The sequence below is a fragment of the Microcebus murinus genome, chromosome 11 (assembly GCF_040939455.1).
Source record: "Microcebus murinus isolate Inina chromosome 11, M.murinus_Inina_mat1.0, whole genome shotgun sequence".
In the NCBI taxonomy this organism is placed as follows: domain Eukaryota; kingdom Metazoa; phylum Chordata; class Mammalia; order Primates; family Cheirogaleidae; genus Microcebus; species Microcebus murinus.
The window spans coordinates 26,406,914-26,428,498 of NC_134114.1; the positions used below are offsets into that span (position 1 = coordinate 26,406,914).

The 21,585-nt window shown below is 42.0% G+C and overlaps 1 protein-coding gene across 2 annotated transcripts in view; it reads right to left on the reverse strand.

The window, feature by feature from the left end:
* Positions 1-19,670, reverse strand: part of AGXT2 (alanine--glyoxylate aminotransferase 2) — a 36,116-nt gene extending 16,446 nt beyond the window's left edge. The window contains exons 1-9 of one of the 2 annotated variants that reach the window (XM_012758142.2): positions 19,523-19,670; positions 14,471-14,556; positions 13,069-13,253; positions 10,275-10,398; positions 8,851-8,945; positions 7,310-7,403; positions 6,567-6,660; positions 1,228-1,328; positions 587-679 (exon numbers count right to left, since the gene is read on the reverse strand). In XM_012758142.2, the coding sequence (XP_012613596.1) occupies positions 587-679; positions 1,228-1,328; positions 6,567-6,660; positions 7,310-7,403; positions 8,851-8,945; positions 10,275-10,398; positions 13,069-13,253; positions 14,471-14,556; positions 19,523-19,607 (957 nt within the window). In that variant the 5' untranslated portion in view covers positions 19,608-19,670. Of the gene's footprint in view, positions 1-586; positions 680-1,227; positions 1,329-6,566; positions 6,661-7,309; positions 7,404-8,850; positions 8,946-10,274; positions 10,399-13,068; positions 13,254-14,470; positions 14,560-19,522 lie in introns of both variants that reach the window. The other variant, XM_012758141.2, reaches the window with a different exon arrangement.
* Positions 19,671-21,585: the final 1,915 nt, after the last annotated feature.

Genomic DNA, 21,585 nt, shown 5'->3' on the forward strand with positions numbered 1-21,585 from the left:
TTTATTCCCTTCAAAGTAGTTCCCTTGGGAGGTACTGTGTGTTTATTTCAACAATGCTGCCTCAGCTCAAGCTATTTAATAGTTTTTAAAAAACTATTTATAAATATGGCAATAGTAGCACTCCTCTACTTTAGAGGCCAGATTACTATTATTATTTTTAAAATATCATTTCTAGGCAAGCTCTGGTAGAAAGGTATATGCTTCCAAGTTGCCTAATACAATTTTGGCAAAAATTGAGATGAAAACTTGTGGTTATGAGATTAAATTTTCCATGTGGTTTCTCAGCTGTCCCTGAGGCAATCCCCAGAAAGGAAGTTAAAAAATATGTCAAGTAGTGGTAGTATCACCTGTGCCTGTTAGCAACTTATTTGCTAGACATCAGTTTGGATATTTGAGTTCTGATGTACTTGTTAAGCTGACCAGCTAATGTACTAACCAAACAGCCAACTAGCAAAAGCTTCAATAATTTATAACCACACTTCAGAATTAATACACTAGATGCTTTTTGCCTGGAATACAGAAGAGGGTTTGGTCTGTACCTTTCTTGTTCCCCTGCACTAAATCGCAACATTTCATGGCCACTCACTTCATCTGCAATGCACACGCCTCCCCTCTCTCGCACCAGCTTGAAGGCTTCCTTTAGAAACCCCTTTGGGTACTGGACAACTCCATTCACACCCTGCAAAACACCAAACCAAGAAGACCTATAATAACAGCACGAGTCCTTCCAAAGTATTATGCTAAAAAACAAAAGTGTCATTACCATTATTATCATGATAGTAAAACCAGTAATTTTAAAAATAGTCTGCAGAACAGTTTCAACTATGGGTGAAAGAAAGGCCATTATTCTTATGTCATGACTCCTGGGGAAGGATGCAAATATTGATTCTTTTCTGAGATTAGAAAACACTACAATAAGGGGACTTGGTAAAATTAAAGAAAGACTCCCCCTGACAGTGTGAGTGTGAAGCAGCTAAACATTGCTAGGGGTTTCCTTATCTTAAGAATTTAAGGTATTCAATAGTTTCATCTATCTATCTTGTCCATGTGGGAATGAAAGCAAGGGTTTTTTAAAGTTAAGTTGAAAATCAGGGCCTTTTGATTTTTCGAGGAGACCAAAACAGCAATGAACACTTAATTAATCTGGAATTATCTAGAATGCATGAATTAAAACTGTCTGATAATTGTAGATTCAGCTCAATTTTTGTTTAAGGTTCATGTACTTACTTGAATTGGTTCTGCAAAAAACCCAGCAAGTGACTTGGCTACAGAAGTGTTCAGAGTATCTTTGAACTGTTCAATATACTCGTCTCTAGCTTGGCAGCAGTCTGCAAAAAATGAACCACAGCATTTGAAGCTGTGAGAATGACATCCAAAAGCACGAGGAAAAGCAAGGAAAAAAGAATAGAAATCAGGATGAGTAAGTTGATTAGAAAACTCGGAATATAGTCAACTAGGAGATAAGGCTATGCATTTCTGAAGGGAACATTCTGTCCGAACGACTTGTACTTTGGTTCAAGGAGGGAGATTAGGATAGTCATAAAGGCATAAACAAACCACTTCAATCATTTCCATCTGGGGAAGAAATGCCCCAAAATGTCATCAGGCCTGGAATAGATAGATGTTTCATCTAAGGATACCCATCTAGTGGGTTTCATTCAAAAGTAACTGGAGTAATTTAATCTATTTGAAAATAACTCTATTATTACCTTTCATTGCCATTTAATTTGATATGCAATTTTAAAGCTACAAAGTATCTCCATCTTTAGAGTTAGTAAATATGTTTGTAGAAGAATTAGAATTCAGACGGAAGAGGAATGTGCTAGAGCCGGGCAACTTTCATCCATTGCAGCCCTTCCACTTGATCCTGTGCTTGTGTTTATAGGTCTTTCTCCCTTTAACCTAGAGCTTTCGTGGGCAGGAACTATGCCTTGTTCAATTTTGGAATGGCTGTGGCCAAGCAAATTGTCTGGTATGTTGTAGGTGCTCAGTAAATGTTTAATGAATTAAGAGGGAAATAAATAGTAGGAATTGTAACTGGTGCAAGACATTGAGAACTTTCACTTGAAAGTCTTTCTTATCAGCAAATGGAGTAAAGTATCCTAATTCAAATGATCTGTCTTTAATATTAAATACATTAATTCCCTTTTTTCTACCTGCTGATAAACACACCTTCTGAGTTTTAAATTTCAATTATTTTTTTATTACTAGAAGATATATTTGTTTTTGAAACTTGCTATGCCATTCTTTATAGTTCCTATTCCCTGCATTTATTTTCAAGCTTATAGTTGATTTTCTTTAAATGTATTAAACACGTTTATTTTACAGTCTATCTGATCATTCTATTGTTTGAAATCCTTGTGGGTCTTTTTCTTGATTGTGGAGTTCTGTTTCCTTGCTTGTTCATTAGTTTTGACTATGGGTGGCTTATGTTCCTTGGAATTTCATTTGTGAGACTTTGAGGCCTAAATGAGGCAGGTTCCTCCAGAGCATATTGGCACCTGCGGCTCCCAGGCCCATGGAGCATTACCAGTCTAAGATTCCATCCAATTATCAGCTTGAGGTAGTGAGTTCAGAATGCACAGCCTTGCAGGGCCAGCGTGGAGTTCAAATTTTCAGTGGCGGTTCCTCCCAGACATGCTCTTCTCACCACTCGGCACCAGAATCCTTGCAGACCCTTTGGCCTGTGACAGGTTGTTTTTGGTGGCGTGTTTATTTCTAGTTGGCCCATGAATGAAGGTGTGGCCCCTTGAGGGTTCCAGTCTGTGGCAGGGGAGGCCTTCCTATCCGCTCCCTTATTTTGTCTGGGCCCTTGACTTTGTCTTCTCTTCCCTGCCCTCTACAGAGCCATGAACACTGCAGCTCAAGGGTCCTCAGTTTGACCAAATGCCCTCAGGGCAAAACTGGCTGCAGTGCCCTAATGACCTCTTTGCGTTTCTGAGAATTCTTACTTTCTTGTATCCATGTTTTAAAGAGAATGTGTTTCATATTTTATTCATGATTTTTAGTCGTTTTCAGCCGGAGGTAACCCAGGCTGTCATGTTACCAGTAACAGCTATCCGTCCAGTCCAAGTGCCTTATTAGTAACCGTGTTTACCTTCCCATCCTGCTAAAAGATGCTGGAAACATTCCTGCCAGTGCTGATGGGTGTTTCATTAGCTGTAAGGCTCACCATACAGACAGGCAGGCATGAAATCCTGTGGGTGGAAGAAGACCAGAGAAGAGGGGTAAGATCGCCCAGGAGGCCGGCCCAAGCTCCAGAAGCCTCCATGTGTGTGTCAAAATTGGAAGAGGGAACCAGCAAGGAAACAGGACCAGCAAGAGTGAAGACACCTTCTACTCTGGAATATCCAAGGTCCCAGGCCAATGGCATCCATGTATGACCGAACCTTAAGAACTGTTATCCACACCTGTAATTTGGTTCTCAGCAGCACCACACAGTCTCTGTACTTAAGCCCATATCCATGAACGGCAGAGGAAGATGTGGATGGGATGGGAAGCCCCAGGCCCAGTGACAGTGAAAGTGGTCAGGGAGACGGGTCACCACCTGCCATCCCAGCACTTGCCTAGAGACACGGATTTAACCCTGAGGCTAGACATAGGGAATAGAGACCTTCAGCAATATCACCATCCATACTGAAGCACATATATATTTTATACTTCAGTTCTTCATTAAAAAATGGAAGAAACACTACCTGGCCCCAAACATCTTTTTAGGTTACACGTGATATTGGGGGAAGCTTGATTGACAGAGATTCCTGATATCTGTGGTTAATTGGAGGTTGAAGGTTGAGGGAATAAGAAAGAAAGTAATAAAAAAGATATCAAACCCAGAAAGTATGTTTTTAGCATCACATATGCTGTTTAGATGGGTAGAACATAGAAAACAAATAAATCTATGCTTCTGAAGATTGAAATTCCCCATTTTAATTGGGGAAGAAAGAGAAAACGGCCCCAAATGTCCCTAAAGGATGGATCAGACATGTTCGACAGTTTAACAGACCCGTTTGTAACTAGTGAAATCAAAGAGTGACACAAAATGAACCCCACTGGTTTAAATTTGGGCAAAACCAAACCAAAATGTTGTGGTTGAACCTATGCCCGACCTTTCAAAATTTTTCCCGCTGTCTGTCCACACGCCCAGCACGGAGAAGGCCTTTTACTGTGATGAGCTTTTTCTCTGATTTCACACTTGTTTGTTGCTGTAACTGCGGGTCAGGCCACCTCTGCAGAGAGACACGGTGCACTGGTGTCTCCATGACAACCTCAAAGTGGGGGGAGAGCTGGTGCTCTGCTGGCTACAGCAGAGTGGCTACTGGAAAGTTTATTTCAGCTGGTTGTGCAGAAAGAGTTAAGCCGATGGAGGAGCCAAGAAAGAACAACAATTTTTAAGAAAAAGAAAACTTTGTTTTCCAAAAGGAGAAGAATAACACGATTGGTAACAGATTTGGGGCGATGAGAAGTGAACCTCTTCATGGGTTACATCTGAAATTCAGGGCCTGGGAAGAAAAACTCCTGGGGAGATGGATGGAGCAAGAGAATGAAATCTACCACATAAGCATCTCTGCTAGACTCACAAAATGCCCCCATGCCTATGCTGGGAGTGATGACATAATTCTGAGGTGGAAAAAATCCCCCTACCACGGTTGGTAACTGTGTGCACCCAGTGAATGAACCTAAGAGGAACTGAGAACTGGAAACATCTGTGCTCAAAGTACTTCACATGGTGGGCTGCTTGGGTAAACATATGTGAATTTACTCATTTTACAGCAAGGATCAGACACTTCTCAGATCCTAAAGGCACTGGAAGAGGCGGGAGTCCCGTTTTGTATTCCAACCCTGTTTAAAGATATGGTAACCAGTCTTGTCTCTTAAAGATGTAAGTTAAGAAAACAGCTGACATTAGCTATGCCACAGACAACAGTTCAGAGGAGTAGAAATGTAAGTTTGTCGCTACTGTTTAGCCTCCAGATGCCACTAGAGAGATGACCATGGGGTTCTGGCATTTTCAAGTTGGTCTAAGGCAGAGAAGTCCTCAAAGAGGGAGGAAGCAGAGAGGATGAAGGGGGAGGGGCACATAGAAGGGAATGACCATCTCTCGAGTGCTTTTGTCTACTAGCCCCTGTGCTGGAGGTTTGCAGTCAGACAGAGGCCTGTGAGGTGCTGTGATTTTAGTTCTTGATGCCATATGGTTATGATACTCAGATTTAGCTTTGCTGCGCATTGCTGTTATCTGTCTTCCTATATACAAAGCTCTTTCTGCCTTGATCTCATGAAGGACTGAGATGGGGTTGTGGGGGAACAGGTCTTGCTGTCTTTGTTTTACAAATGAGAAAACAGAAGCAGAAGGTGGAGCTTTTGCTCATAGCTGAACCATGGCAGGGCTGGGAGTGGAATCCAGACCTTCTGACCTCATGCATCTCCTCGATCCTGGCCAGCAGAGCAGGAGTTGCTTTTCAGCTAGAGTTAATTCTGATGGCATGTCAGGGTGAAGGAGGGCGGTCCTAGGTATTGGGAGCACTGGCTTTGGAGGCAGAAGACCTGGGATCAAATACTAGCCCTTCTCATCCCCAATGAGGATGTTGGTTTCTTCATCTTTACAGTGGAGGGTTTGAATAATGGCTTTAAACTTCCTTCTGGTTTTAAATTCTATGACTGTGACAGCTTGTCTTGTTTCAATGCTTGTCTTTTATCTTTCTACCTCCATTTTGCTATTATCTCATCAGAATTTTAAGACTGTGAATTTTCTTCCTTTTAGAGCTGATTTTTGAGACTTCCATTTTGCATTCTTCCTCTCAACCCAGTGACTCATACTATTCCATTAAAACTCTTTCGACTGGAGCATTTAGTTTTTTCCTTCACATCTACTTAGGGGCAGCTTTTCAAAAGACCCTGTGTTGTGATGACAAATCTGCAGCAGGGCCTGCTAATTGGCAGGGAACAGATGACGTTTCCACGCCTCCTCTTCCCCATGTTAAGAAGAGGTAAAGAAGGCAAATATAAATGTGACTGATACACAGAAATTTTCCTTGTGAGAGTGCCTTAAAAACCTTTACAAGAGTTGTTGGCAGCCTCAGGAACGGCGGCCTTATGTTTTGACAGACGCTGTCATTTGGCTGGTTTTCTGAGTCCCTGGAGGACTTTTTGACCGGAGTTTCGAGATTCCCAAAAGTATTTGTTTCCATCCTTCCTCTTTCCATTGGGAATTGGTAAATAAGCCCACCCATCTTGTTTTCTTATAAAATTGATACCAGAGCTATTGCTAATTGAGCTCCTTTAATTAAATACCAGATGATAGTTTGTTTTTTAGCTTAGCTCTGATAGCCTGAGGTGCTTTTCCTGCGTGGCCAGAAGGATGGTCTGAGAGTGAAATGACAGTGGGCAGGAGAAGTGTTGATTCAACCAGGGGTCACTTGGCTACTTCCTAGCTTTGATTCCTTTGGCTTTTCCTTTCCCTCTTTTTTTTTTTCAAATTCAGTTGTTCACTTAGGGATGGTTCTACCTTTATCCATGTTCTTGATGTCTTTGACCTCCCCCTCTGTCCCTCCCTCCCTGCCCAGTCAGACCTGGTGCACAGCTGCATTTCCTAGTTGTTTGCACTGGAGAATCTCGACAGTGGCTTCCACCCCAAGGGCCACGAAAAACATCTGGGCACATTGTCTGCAAATGACAAAAGAAGGAGTTTGGTAACACATGGACATAAGCCAGCCAATGTGTGGGAGCATATGGCAGCAATCAAGTCAAGAGGGCTTCTTGATTTAGTGTTGAGATTCCTCCCTCCCCTCTTCCCCTGCTTAGGATGTAAATCTAATATTCTGCTTTGAAGAGATAATTTTTTTCTTAGAAATCAGTTATCTGGGCACTGTACAAAGGAAACTGATTTTGGTGTTGGCCTGGAAACAACTTGCTCAAGGGTTTGGTGGATAAGGGCATCTGAAAGAAGAAGAATAATTAGGTATCTGATTCTGATGCTAGAAAGGTAGGTACAGCAAGTGAGAACAGAAGGTGAGTACAATGATGACTCTATAGAAATTCTGTGCATTCAAGGTTCTCAGAACTTTGCACTTTACTTGGTTTTATTTAAAAGCAAGATAAGTTTTAAAAAACCCTATCATTAATTATTACTCAGACTCTGAAGCCTTTTCTAGAAACATTTTTCCCAAATGGTCTTCAATTCAATTGAGTTAAATTGAACCTCTGATTATGTCAGCCTTTACGTTAGTTTCTAAATCTTAATGTCAGGAAAACCCGATCAATTCCATGTACCCAGCGGACTTTAAAGAAACAAGAGAAAAATCCAAAAACTCACCGATTGGCACCCGATCCCACCGGGGAGTTCCATCTTGAAGGTCCCTACATTTGTCAAACCAAGTGTGTAAGGACTGCATCCATGGTACGCTCCTCTGCAGAGAAAGAAACAGCAGGATGGGGTTAAGTTCATTCTTCTTTGATCACTGGCTTGTGGACCACTGAGTAGGACAACACGGAAAATTCATGACATCATTCAATTCTGCTGGTTTCTAAAAACTCTTCTAAGCCTGTGTCAGGTGAATGTACTTATTATCTTTTCTACTGGTATCATAGATTCCAAATTGTGAAATTTGAATTGTGAAATTGGAGATCATCTGGCCAGGAACTCTGACCTGAGGATCTACCCTACCTTATTATTCTAAAGTAATGAGACTCATCTTTTAGCAACATGTCAGAAATAACACGTTCAACAAGTACTAGTTTTCAAAGTAGTCACCTTGAGAAGCCAAATATTTTTTCTTGTCATGCAGCTGTTGTTCACCTTATTTGGCTTATAAGAAATATAGGTTTTGTTTCTTTTGAACCTGAAACAGCTATCTTTAGTATAAATCATCCTGATCACTCACAAGGGTTTCAAATGAGTTTTGGCAATTTCCCAAATCAAAATCACCCTTTAGGATGTAGAACTATTCAAAAAGACTATTCAAAAGAATGGTCATATAATTGGGAAGAGGAGACACAACATGTGTTGAATGCTGGTCATACCATGACTGCTTTGAATAGATCAATACTTATCTGGGCTTATATATTCTGGAATGTTATTTAGGTAAAACATCAATTACTTTTCTTTATTGCCACATTCCTTAGAAAATGTTTACTAACACCTGTAATAACTACATGCTCATTTGATACAGAATGTGCACTATAAGTTGTCTGTTTAAATGTACTGTATAAAATTGCCTCAGAGAGGCAACCGTGAGCAAAATTCTTAGTTTTATAATATTTTTAATGCTAATCTAGCCTTCAAGGGCTTAATAATTAATCTATTAAGTTATCGGTTCTCAAAAGTCATCCAAAGAAGTAGAAATATATAGGGTTATACATGCATCCTCTGAACTTAAAGAGAATGAAAGGCCAAAAATGAGTGCAGCTGGCACTATGGCATAAATACATGGCTCCTTGTCAGAAGCAGAAATTAAAATGTGCCAGTGTCACATGGCAGAGCCTTGGTGCTCTATGGATGTAGAGCAGTCATTTCCCATTTGGTGTATGTTGTAGTCTCTACCACATCTTTGTGGTTAAAACACCATCATGTGACCTCTTCCTCAAGTCCATAGGAAGATCCATGACATAACAAGGACTCCAAGTTGTTTGCGGCTAGTCAGGGCCCACTCTCGTGGACAGGCCAGGCTATCCTGGCCTATGGGCGGGGCTATCCAGTCATGAAATTCATTTGACTGATCCTGCCCTAAAACTTAATATTAGGAAAATACCCCTTCGGAAAGCTCCTCTCCCCCTGCATGCTACAATTTAAAGGCACACATTTGGGATCGGGGTAAGTCAATGTTACTGAAGTTGAATAGTCCAGGGCATGAGTACCTGAAGGAAATGATGTCCATGTTGTTGGAGTGTGCTCTAGCCATCAGCATGGCAAGGTCATTGGCTTCTGAGCCACTGTTGGTCAAGAAGATGACCTGGAGGGGACAGAAGACACATGGACTCATGCTTTAATTTGTTTCCTTAGTACCCAATTCATTCAAAATCGCTCAAGATGTGTGCCCTCAAGGTCTGATTATTAAGGAGAGTTGCCTTCAGGCCAGTGTGGGTGACTTGGTTTCATCATTCCGTGAATTCTGTAGCTCCTCCTTCACTGAGCCACTGTGAAGTGCTACACATGCAAAAATGGCTAAGAGATTGTCTCAGCTGTGAAACATCCTGGGCTTTCATTGGCTTTATTTGATATTCTGCAAAATGCTAAGGTTGGGAGACTTGCTGAGAGGCACACTGTGGTTCATGGCTTAGCAGTCCTAGGACCGAGGACTGGGTCTCAGCTCCTGAACTTAATCTACCCACCTGATTCTGAAGGCTTCAGATAGGCAGGACCCCTGGCCCCGGGGATTGTCCCCGCCTGACTGCCACTGTTGAAATGGCAGTCAACACTGCCAATGTTGAAAAACAAGCCAACAAACAAAGAATGCAGCTCAGCCTGAACAAAACAATGGGGAGAACTAAAGGGAACTGTGTCCTCTAGACTCTAGGGCTGGGAGGCATGTGTTTATGACTTTGCTGACTTCCCTGCTTCTGCTCTTCCATGAACATCTGGGGCTGGACTCAGGTGGCAGCTATTCCAAGTTTCTTCATCTATTCTAGATATTACAGTAAATAGTGTATTTAGATAATATAGACAACATAGTAAAATAATAGTAATTAATGCCAGGTACTGGGCACTGTTCTGGGTTCTTCATATATATTAACTCATTTAATGCCCAAATGCAAATTGTGGCTGACATTTTAACATTTCAATTCCATTTAAAAACTCAGTCATTTCGAATGCAAAAAAAAAATCTCATTTAACAAAAATATCTAAGTGTACTTATTTTGGGCCAAATAACTGAACGGCATTTATAAAAAAGAAAAGGCTCCACTCTTTGTAAAAGAAGAAATGCAAATGACTTTGCAGAGAGGCTATGAAGCAAAGAGATAAAACATTTCTCGAAGACATAGATGAGACCATCAGGAGGTCTGGGGGTTCCTGGTAAGTGATTTCTGCAAAGATGTGGTGAGGAGAATATTGAGAAGAGGCAGAGGCTAAGAAATGACACAAGTGAATCTTGACTTGTTTCACCAGCACTTCATAAATTCCTTTCTTCTGTCTGATTGCTTTCAGATGTAGCTATCAGCTCACCATTATGGATGCACAATGCACAGACCGAAGTCCCTGCCCATATTCCCGCTTCCTAGGGCAACGGCCCGGGGATCATGAGACTCCTGTCCCTTTAGGTGAGAGCATGGATCGATCGTACCTTAAGAGGCTCGGGAAGAAGTGCCGAAAGCTCCTTTGCGTATTCGTGCATTGGCGGGTGGAAGAAGACAGCGCTGGTGTGCCACAGGCGGCCGAGCTGCTTCTGTGCCACGGCGCTGACCTTCCTGGGTGAGCAGAGGGGCAGAGTTACCCTCACCGCCCCGGGCCCGTCCCTCCAACACACGCGCCGGCCACTGACCCCAAACACGCTGCTTTCTCTCAGAGTTTCAAGATGTCGTCCACACATCAGAAAAATCTCTAACCACTAAGAGGTGTCCAGCAATGGGAGGTGTTGCCTCAAAAGGTATTGAATTCCTCACTGAGAAAAGGGTTCAAAGGGATTTTTAAAAAGGAAATGCCTAGTTTAGGAAGGGATTTTGGGCTTGGAATTTCTTCTAACTATGCTTTTTTTTTTTTTTATTAACCATCCTTTGAACACTTTGGAAAACAGAGAGTATCTTCTCACTTTGTTCTTCTAAAGAACTGTAGATTCATCAAGCACATGTCTATAAGAACAACAGTTTTTCCTTCAGAGAAGATTCTAGTATCCGGGTCAGTATTGATGAACATTTCGTAAGTATGAAGCCACAGTCTTTGAAGGATTGAAGATTTGTATTGAGGAATAGTAGAAATTAAGCGTACATAGATATGTGGGACCTCACTGGGAGGGCCTTGAAAAGACAGCCCAAGATGTTTGAACTTGATCCAAAAGACAGCAATTGCTAAAGTTTGTTACACAGCAATTCTGTTTATCAACATCTTTTGCACAAAAAAAAAAAAAATCAGTTCAGTGGGTTAATAATTTTGAAAAGTACTAGATCAAACAGATTTCTTTACTCTAGGACTGGTTAGTACTTTTAGCAGGCTAATGTCCACTGTTTCTTTTTAGCAGGGAGATATAGTTTAAAGTGTTTCCCAAACTTATTTCCTCACAGGACCCTTTTCCATGGGAATGTTCTTGTGATCAGTGTTCTGTGAAGCTGACTTTGGGAAATTGTGGAGTATCAGCAAACACTTAAAAAGAAGAGATACTTCATAAAAGCATCTGTAGCATAATATATCTGAGAACCACATGAGGCGTGGGATGGGAAAGGAAGCCTGGTGATGCAGACAAGCGAGGTGGACATGGTGGCCTTCCAGGTACAGGAGGAGACTGGTGTTAGTGGGAATTAGTGGGAGAGGGGCTAGCAAGGGGGGCATTTTGGTGGAAGGGAAACTGGGCCTTGGCATCAGGTTGGCTACAGGAAATAAAAGCAAGGAAGAATCAAAGATGACTTCAACATTTTTGTCTGGAACACTGGGGGACCCCAGGATTAGTTGACAACTATGGCCAGTTGTCCAGTTCTACTGCTTTTAGCAGAGTACTTCCCAGAGTGGGGGGTTCACATGTGCTGTTTGAATCCATGCACATGTGAACAGAAACAGTTTTGTGGAGATGACAGATTTAGTCTTGGAAAAGTAGAAGTTAAGCTGATGGTGGAATGTCACAGGGCAAGGGGCATCCTAGATGGCAGTGGGAGATATAGGGCATCTTACTGCCCTCTCTGGGTTACTCTCTGTGTTATTGTGGCTTGGCAGGGGGCCAAGCCTGAAGATGCCCAGTTGGGCAATGCTGCTGAAAGCCTAGTAACCAGACGAGTAGGGGTGGGAGGAGGTGGGTGGCACGCATGCTATGGTGGGATGTAATGGAGGAAGGTGGTCAAGAAAAGAAGGTGGTCAAGAAGGTGGTCAAGGAAAGCTGCGGGCTAAGGAGGAAGCTGAGACACCCAGAGTCCAGGGGTCAGATGGAGCTCAGGAGAAGCACTGAGGTAGTGAAAGCCAGTGCGAGTGTATTTATTTTGTGTGAGTGCGAGTGGTCTCGTAACGGGGGCAGTGTGACATGTTATTGGGAGGATTCAATGACAGTGTTTAAAATCATTCTCTACTCCATTTCTCTCTACTTCTCTTATGTTTGTTTGTCCTATGTTTGAAGTCAAAATAATCTGAAATTTATTTTGGATGCTCTTTGGCACCTTGCATGGGACAAGTGCCTCTGGAGACGGTGGAGGTCAGAGAAGGCCGGGGAGGAGGAGATGAGGACTGGGCCCCGAGGCCCTCGCTCCCTACCTCCTGACTCTGCCTCCTGCTTCGACAGCAGGGCCCAAACCTATTCAGTGTGCTTTAGACTTGCTGATTTATTTTCTTCCCATTTACTGTGAGTTTTATTGGTCAGAACCCAAAAGCACCTCAGAAGAACACGTCAAAGGGCATTTGGGTAGGTGAGTTGATGATCAATACTGTGGGCAATTGAAGATTAATGGACCAATACATTTCCAAGTAAATTTCCAGCTAGGATCGTGTCTGTCTCTTATCATTCTTTTTTTCCTCTTGCATCTCTCAGAGTCCACGAAGAAGATTGCCAGGCTAGAAATTACTTCTCATCTCTCATCATCCCTTATTCCATATATCTGCCCCCTGCTCCTCTGAGAGCCACCGGCCTTTCACTTCCTGCCTGTCCTTGCCTCCCTCTTTTTGGGAGGCTGTTGCGAATGAGAAGTGCACACAGCAACACTCTGGCCACATGGTGCGTGCCATGGTGCATGTACAAGCAAAACGACAAACTCCTGCATCGTCAAGGAAAGAAAAAGTACAGGGTCAAGATTTTATACTCAGGAAATAGCATGGAGTATGTCAGCCACAATCTGTAACATTTTTTTAACCAGGGGTTAAATGAATCAGGGGTTCTGAGTCACTAACGTGATTCTTTTCCATATATTCTTCTGGAATTAAGACCCTGGGATCTTAAGGATACTCACGGGTGGCAGTGACCGACACTGACAGTGACAATTCCGGAAAAGAAATCCAGGTATCTGTTTCCCTCGGAATCAAATAGCCACTCCATGTGGCCCTGGTGGAGCAGCAAGGGCTTCTGGAAATACGCTGTTGCCACCGGAGAAAGATGTCGCTTGTGGATCTCCAGGACATGGTCGTAGGCAAGGGACTGTAGACAAACACGGTTTTAAATCCCTCTTCCGTAACTCTACATTTCTTGCTAGATCATCAGCAGTCAGTTAACAGGCCCAGTCTCTCTGGTGAGCCGCACAGGGCGACGCTGCCCCAGAGAGGCTCGCAGGTGGGTACACTCGCCCAGCACCCTCCTTGCAGGAAGTTAAAGTCCTTCCTTCTATGGAGGGGAAATTATTATTTGTAGCCTTTCAGTCCCTTTCTAGATCAAATACAAAGAAAGGGGCTGGAGTTTCTACCTCTCAGTGGAAAACCTTGGCTTTGAATTGATTTTACTTATTAAAAAATGGACCTTGGAAGCAAATATCTGAACTAATAAGTAAGTAGTCTGAACTAATAAGTCATTTTTGTGGTGGTTTTTTTTAAAAATAAAAATCAAATGAAGCGCTGCTGATGTTTGTGTCTCAAATTACAAAATCTCTCTCCCGTTCTTCCCTTCTTTGTGGGTCCCTCTTGACTCTCTGTTGATTCTACAATTTCTAACCTGCAAGTATTATGTAGAATAAAGGAGTTATTGTGTGTATGTGTGTGTGTGTGTGTGTGTGGGGGGGGGGGGGGAGGGGAGGGAGAAGAGAGAGCAAGGGTGAGAGAGCACCAGTCTACTTTTTATTAGCATGAGAACAAAAAGATAACTTTATAATTTGGGTATGGAGGACTCAGGAAGGTCAGATCAGGAGGTTGCTACATGAATCAGTCAAAAAGAGAACAACATTTTTTTATTTAAAGCAAGTGTGTGCCAACGCATTTGTGATGTCGGTATTTCCCTGACATCGTCGTGCATGGTCTTTATTGTCCTCTCTTTCTCTCTCTCACACATGCACCCCAATTCTTATGCCAGTATTAAATGACTTAAAGGATAGAATATCTGGGATGGGATAGCTTTAGTGGCAAGCAGGGCCATTTGTGGGTCATTCTTTTTAAAATTTTTAATTATTATGGGTGCATAATAGTTGTATGTCTTTTTAGGGTACATGTGATGTTTTGATACAGGCATATAATGTGAATTAATCAAATCAGGGTGATTGGGGTATCCATTACCTTAGGCATTTGACATTTCTTTGTGTTAGGAACATTCCAATTCCAGTTGTTTAGGTATTTTAAAGTATACCCCCATTTATTGTTGATTCTAAGAAACAATTGGGACTTCCCAAAAGAAAGTACCTCTTTGGGTTTTCCTAAAACCCCAAATCTTACCTGGTATCTTTCGGGCGTGAAGTCACACGGAGGCATTCTGGGTTTGGTATGAAGACTGAACTTGGTAACTGATGTCCAGGAAACACCTACTGAAAGTGAAGTGAGTTAGGATCCTCAACCGAGCCTGGCATAGGTCTGTTTGTGAAAATCACCTATAGTTACCTGAATTAAAATGCTTGGGTGATTTTATTTCTTAGTTTTTAAAAATCATTTTATTAATCAGCCTTTGATTTGGATGCAAAAGCTGGGTATCTCAATAACACATTTTATGGAGGGTGGGGGGGGGGAAGATAGTTCCTCTTGAATCTAGTCCAGAAAAAAAAATCTACTGCAGTCCCTCACAAGCTTGGGAAGCTGAGTCCAGGTAAATGGCCCATGTTACTCCATGTCGAGTCTTTCCTCAGTGGACAAAACTTCTGCCAATGCAGTATATTGATGGAGTCCAACCTTTTTGCTAATAGAGGTGCTTTCTAGGCTCTGAGCTGCCTAGTGCCTGAATCCTCCTGCATAGACAGTGCCTGGTATGTGGTCGGTGCTCAATATACATGGAATTAATTTCGCAAGGAATAAAAAGAGACCGGTGTTAGGCAATGTACTGTATTAAAAACACATAAAAATAGATCTGGAAGATAAAACCTCCATCCAAAACAAAGGCTGCCAACACAAGACCATGACAAAGCAGAGAGAGAAGCTGAACCACAATCATCACACATTTGGAGCTAAGAGGGACCTTAGATTTTTTGGTGTGTGTCAAAATGCTTATTGTATAGATGATGAAACCAGCCTAAGGTGGTGACTTATTAATAATTTAAGGTCACCAAGCTAGTTATTTGGAGAACAAGAACAAAACTTCAAGTTCCTGACTCCTAGCCTTTTTTTTTTTTTTCACTCATTCATCTGCCACCATCTCCCGTCTCTGCCAGTGCAGACTTTGTCCTCTCTATAGCAACGGATTGAATAATGGAATCAGAACATCAGAGCTGGAAGACATTTCTAGAGACCTGAGTACTCTTGCAAAAGAATGCTTCTAGTTTTGAAGATTAAGGTCAACATCAAAATGATTTTACAGGTGGATAGAACTAAGGAAATGATGTCTCATATCCAGCATGAAGGTTTGAAGGTGTGAATGAAATGTTGGTGTTTTGTGTGGCTATGAAGTCATAGTCCTGAGAAACATAATGATCAATTGTGTTTTTAAATGAAGTTGGAAAGTAACAGCTCTGAATATCTCTTCTTTCAAAGAGAGCCCATTCATTTTTTCTGCTCTAAATTATCACTAATGTCATTAATTTGCTCTTTAAAAGCAAGTGGCTTTTGGCTATCTATGGGTAGACATGACAAAAAAGAGATAGCTTAAGTTTTCTGAGAATTTCACCTTTTGAAAGCTTTTCTTTGTGTCTCTTTGCATTAGTTATTCTTCTGAGATGGAAAAAAATATTCTGAGTGTTTCTACGAATTCAAAATCCCTTTACTTCCTCAATGTCATTTTTCCATCTGCAAAATTGGAGTCTCCCATCGCAGAGGCCATAAGCTCTCTTGACTCCAAGGTCATAGGAATTATGAAAGTAGGTTAGAGGAGGGTGGGAATTAAAGAGAAAGACTTGATAGAAAAAATCCCAAGTTTTAGACAGTAAAGGCAGATTTATTCATTCACTCATTCACTAACATGATAAGCATATGATTATGTAGTGAGAGCTCCAAAGGAAATACATAAACTTCTGCCCCAAGGAATAAAGGAAAGAAGGAAGGAGGGAAGAAAGAAGGAAGATAAATATATTGCCTGTCAAAATATATTGCCTGTCAATGAAAAACCAAAACTCAAAAATAATAGGAATAATAATAAACGATGGGCAAAAAGATGTAAAAATGCTTCGATTTTCATTATTTGCCAGAAAAAAATTGAAATTGAAATATATAGATAGTTGCATGCATTTTTCATTCCAAATAGCCTATGTTTTGAGGATGACTTAAGAGTTGAGGGTTAATAAAGCTTTTCTTGGGTTGTTGGAAAGTGTGTGTGTGTGTGTGTGTGTGTGTGTGTGTGTGTGTGTGTAGGGGGCAGAGACAGAGCTAGGGTAGAGTGGGGGAAGGGATAAGTGAGATTTGAGGTAATAAAACTAAATCCTAGGTCTATTTCTGAATAAGCTTTTTCTTTTTTGTTTTTATTGTTTTAACTGATTGGATAGTGCCTTTTAAGGCTAACCATAGATGACAGCTAATGACTTAAATTCAATGCACCAATTTCTACTTTAATTCACGTGAACAACTCAAGATGTTTAAAGATGAAATTCAATTTGGAGAACTGGACCACTGTTATGTAATAAATGCCAAGTGAGTAGCTGGGTTTAATTTTCCAGCTGCCTAATTCTCACAGAGTTCTATAGCAATCAGATCACCTTAACTTTGTTTCCTTTCCCCAAAATCATGATATCAGAAAGGGAAAACCTACTGGGCAAGGTAAGTGTGAGAAATCAATTTTCATGAGCATTTGGAAATTCCAGGGGAAATTCTTTAACAATAAAGATTTTCCCAACATCCACAACCAGTTTTCAACCCAGAGGAAGGATTTACCAGGCTTCCTCACCCTTTAAAATGAAAAAAAAAAAAAAAAACCCAAACAAAAAAATCTTATAAAATACTTGAAAATATACGATGGAGACAGTGTGATTTACTAAAATGCTAATAATGTCTCATTTCTGTATAGCATCTTAGGTAGCTTTAAATAAACTTGTCACATTTGGTATCTTATTTGACACTTAGGATAGGTCCTAAGTCAGCTCCTAGCCCTTGAGTTAGGAAAGGAAGATTGTATCAATCTTAGAGCAGAGGAGGCAGTGGCAGATTAAAGGAGGGGCCTGGGCAGTCTGAAGGCCCCTCAAGGCGTTGAGGGTTTTCCAGGCCCCCTCTCACAGAGGCTGTTGGAGCCTTGCTGGGGTCTGGCTGTGTGAGGGGCAGTGATTGGTTGGGGGAGAAACTTTTTCTTACCTGCTCCCCTGCGCTGGAGCTGGCAGCTCTCAGACTCAGAGCTTGGAAATGTTATAAATTTCATAGTCATTAGCTAATTATAGGAAAGAAGGCACCGCCGAGATAGTTTCTCCACTCTTTTATACTAAAAACAGATTGCTTCTATAACTTTGTATACATATTCAGCCCTAAGTGTGCATATCAGGCATAAACGAGGCTGAATATTTTATACATAGGAATATCATACAGTAAGTATGTAGGTATATACAAAGATTGTGATTTATTTGTTTTTGCATATCTGACAACACTTAAAACGTGGTGACATCCCTGTCTCACGTCTCCCACTTCCCTTTCCTCCCATTTTATCTTTCTATCCCCTTACCCTGATTTGGCTTTATTCATAGCTTGTATCTCTACTGGGTACTTTTTTTTTAAAAAAATGTTCACTTGTTTATTTATTTATTTCTGCCTCCTTTCTAGAATACACAAGGGCAGAGGCTTTGCCTTTGCTGTGGCTACATCTGCACCACTGGTGCATAATAGATGCTCAATTACCTTGACTGAATGTATATTTTGCACACAGCAGGTGCTTAACAAGAGTGTGCTCAATGAATGTGTGTTTGGTTGAATAAACACAAGCAAGCACAGATCCAGGTTTAGTAGGTAAGAAAATAGTTGGCATAAAAGTCCCCAAAGGTTTTTGAAAGGCCAGGTGACAAGTGTGGCATTCAGGTCCATGTGGTATGGGTTTGCAAAGTTACTTTTTCCTGTGTAGTTTCCTTAGTGGACCTATGGTAAGGAGTCCCTAATGAGTTGATCAAGATTTTAGGCACCTGTCCTCTTGAGGCCACCTGCTGCCACCATCAGTCCAGCTCCACAACCCTTAGCGGCCAGGGTAGGAAAGGGGAAGGGGCAGCCAACAGGGCATTTCTCTTGCTGTGTCCACAGCCGGCACTTTTCAGCATAGTTTCTTCCTTACTGAGCATGAGACTCTGGGTATAATTTTGCTGCTTCTGAGAAAATGGAATGAAGTGATGTTTTGGGCAAAAGACCTGACTGAGGGAAAAGAGAAATCCAAGCAGAATTGGGGACGTGAAGACAGTGCCTGGTGGAACCAGTCTGAATGTGGAGTCAGACAGACCTGGCTTTGAATCCCAAATTGTCACTTCTCTGTTTTTGTCTTTGACCACATTTCAAAATGATTCTTTATTCTTCTGTCTCCTCCTCCATGGAAGAGGATAATGGTACTCACTCACAGGTTTGGTTGAAGATGAAAGCAGATAATGGATTGAAAGTATCAGTCATGTATTAAATTTCAAAAAATTGCAGTTGTCAGGGGGAAAGAACCAAATAGGAAAGGAAGGAAGGAGAGAGAAAAAGGAAACAAGAGGGGAAAATGAAGACAAAGGAGATCACGGCAGGAAATGGATAAGGGCCATTCATACCTGTTGGACACAGGACTGCAGTATGGCACACAAACATGCAGATAGCTGCTCACGCTATTGTGTGCACAGGGAAAATTGGTGAGGAGGTGGTGGACTTCTTGCCACACAAGATCATGTGATAATTGGGACCACATAGGACATAATTCCTAAAGCCACCTGTGGGGCTCCCTCAGGTCTCCCCACATTTTCTGCTTCCGCTGCAGAGAGAGCAGAGTCTGAGTGGAAGGAAGGGTGTGGGGGACTCTGGGAATATCACAGCCCTTCTCAGAGTCTCCTTGTCAGCATTGAGGGGTGGCCCTACTTCCTAATGGCATGGTGGCACTTTGCTTTATGTCTTTTAAAATAGTCATCTCTAGACATCTATATATAGAAGTTAATACTTGATCTCAAATTGATTTCATTTTCATATTGCAGTTATTATTGTTTTGAAATTGTGTTTCATTATGAATGAATTTCATTTCAGGACAAAAGGAGGCATTACAACATATTGGCATTGGTGACAGGGTGAGCCTCTGTGCTCCATGCCCGGTCTTGAAGACCCCACCCAGGCCTAACGTTCCAGAATCCCAGGCAACAGGCTTCAGCCCTCAGGCTTGCCCGTCTCGGAGACCCTCTGCTGATCCACACCCCGGTTTCTACTCACGGCTCATGGAAGGATGTGGCTTGGGGGTCCTGGGAGAGGTCACCAGGCCCAAGGCTCTTGGCAAATGTCTCCAGACTAGAGTCATCTCTCCCAGTCAGGAAGCAAAGCCGCATGGAAGCAGCGGTGGGATGGTCTCCAGCTGCTCACTGACCGGCTGGACTTTGAAACTCAGAGGGGGCGGTGGCTCTAGAAGGGAAATCCTGTAGCGGGGACTGCCAATGGCTTTAGGCCAGGCCCAGAGCCGCCCACTGCTAGCAGCAATGCTTCAGGGGGGAGAGAAAGGGAGGGTGGGGGAGAGAGAGAAGGAAGAGAAAAGAAGAGAAGAGAAGATGAATGAAGAGAAGAGAAGACAAAGCAGGCTGACTGAGCAAAGGTCACGTGCATTAGCTTTGTTAGCTCCGGGCAGCATCAGGGTGAGCTGCTCTCTGTGGCAGGCTGGTGGCGAGTGTGGCAGAAGGAATCAGAGACTGAGAACCAAGGGGTGTGAATAAGAGAGCAAGGGGGAGCGTCTGCGTGAGTGAATGAATAACGAAATTGGTTTGGGGGTCTTAGAGAGAGAGACAAGGCTACCATGGGGGAAGAGGCATTGAGAGGGAAGGCGGAGAGGGCACCAAATGGCTAGGGAAGGTTCTGGACAGCTGCGCATCCCCTTAGGTGCCCAAGGGAGGCAAATGGTTTAGAGCTGAGGAGTTAGTGTGTTTTATTTGTATTATATTTTTAACTTCTTAAATTCCCATTTATTCTACTCCTGCCGCCCCAGCCCCAATTCCCATAGGCAACTATCAAGTGTGTTTAATACATATCCTTTTTTTTGGCATGAATTCCTGTGAAGTGTGTATTGTTTAAGGTGAATACATTTTTAATTTATGCAAATATGTATCTTTTTTTTCCCCACTTAGAGCCATGTTTTTAAGCTCCAACCAAGTTGCTATGAGTTCATCTCTTCCAGGTTTCCCATTGCTTGGTGTGGCAGCGTCTACTGGTGACAGTGACAAAAGCAACCAGAACTAGGGTGTCAAGTGCATGGGGCTGGGTGGGTGCTGTTAATCTTGGGTCACCCTACAGGGGAGACAACTAACTGACTTGGCCACACCCTTCACCAACACCCAGGAGTGTCCACAGGAAAGGGTGCCAGATAAGCAGAGAAAGTATGCGAAATTCAATGTAAATTGTCCCCTTTTGCATGGGCTCCCAGCCCATTCTGCTTTGGGGGCAGTAGAGAGGGGTTATATGATCTGGCTGGTCAATTGCTGCAGGAGTGACCCATGTCACTGAGGCCAGCGGACACACAGCCTCTCCCTAAGGTGTATAGTCTGTGTGTGGTTGGCCTGAGGGAGAAAATGTTGAGTTCTTGAAGTCTGGCATATGCTCTTCAGCTCTGCTGGATTGTGGTCAATTTTGCCTTTGCGAATGCCGCAGGCTATAGTCTCTCTTGACTTGAGATTTTTCTTGGGCTATAAATTTAGAGATTGTTGTGGTGATAGGTACCCAATGTCAGGAGCTGCCTAGACCAGGGAAGCAAAATGGTACATTTGGAATAACTTCTAGGGGGGTATTGAGATGTTATGCTTTCTTCATTTAAAAGAAAAAAATTTTTTTTTCTGATTTCCTTAACCTAATATGTGCTTTTGTTAAAACAAACAAACTCAAGTCTAGAAGAGTATAAAAAAGAAAGTATCAATCACAGCAAATCTGACCACTATATTTTAGTAAATGCTCTTTCAGAAATCTTTCTCTACATGTGTATATCTGTGTATATACATGCCATTTCATAAACTGAAAGTCTCCATACGTTTTATTTAATAAGTTCCTTTTGATGGATAACTAGATTGTTTCCAACATTTTAGGACAGAGAATTTCATGCACTTGACTAATTAATTTTTTCTTGGGATAAGTTCCTTGAAGAAGGATTCCTAAGTCAAAATGTATGTACATTTTAAATGCACCCCAATAAGATGTTATCAATTCATAATTCAACTAACATTGCACAAAACTTTTGCCAAGGTGTTCATTCTTTTGATCTCTGTAGAATTACATTACATCCACTGAATCTGAAAACTAGA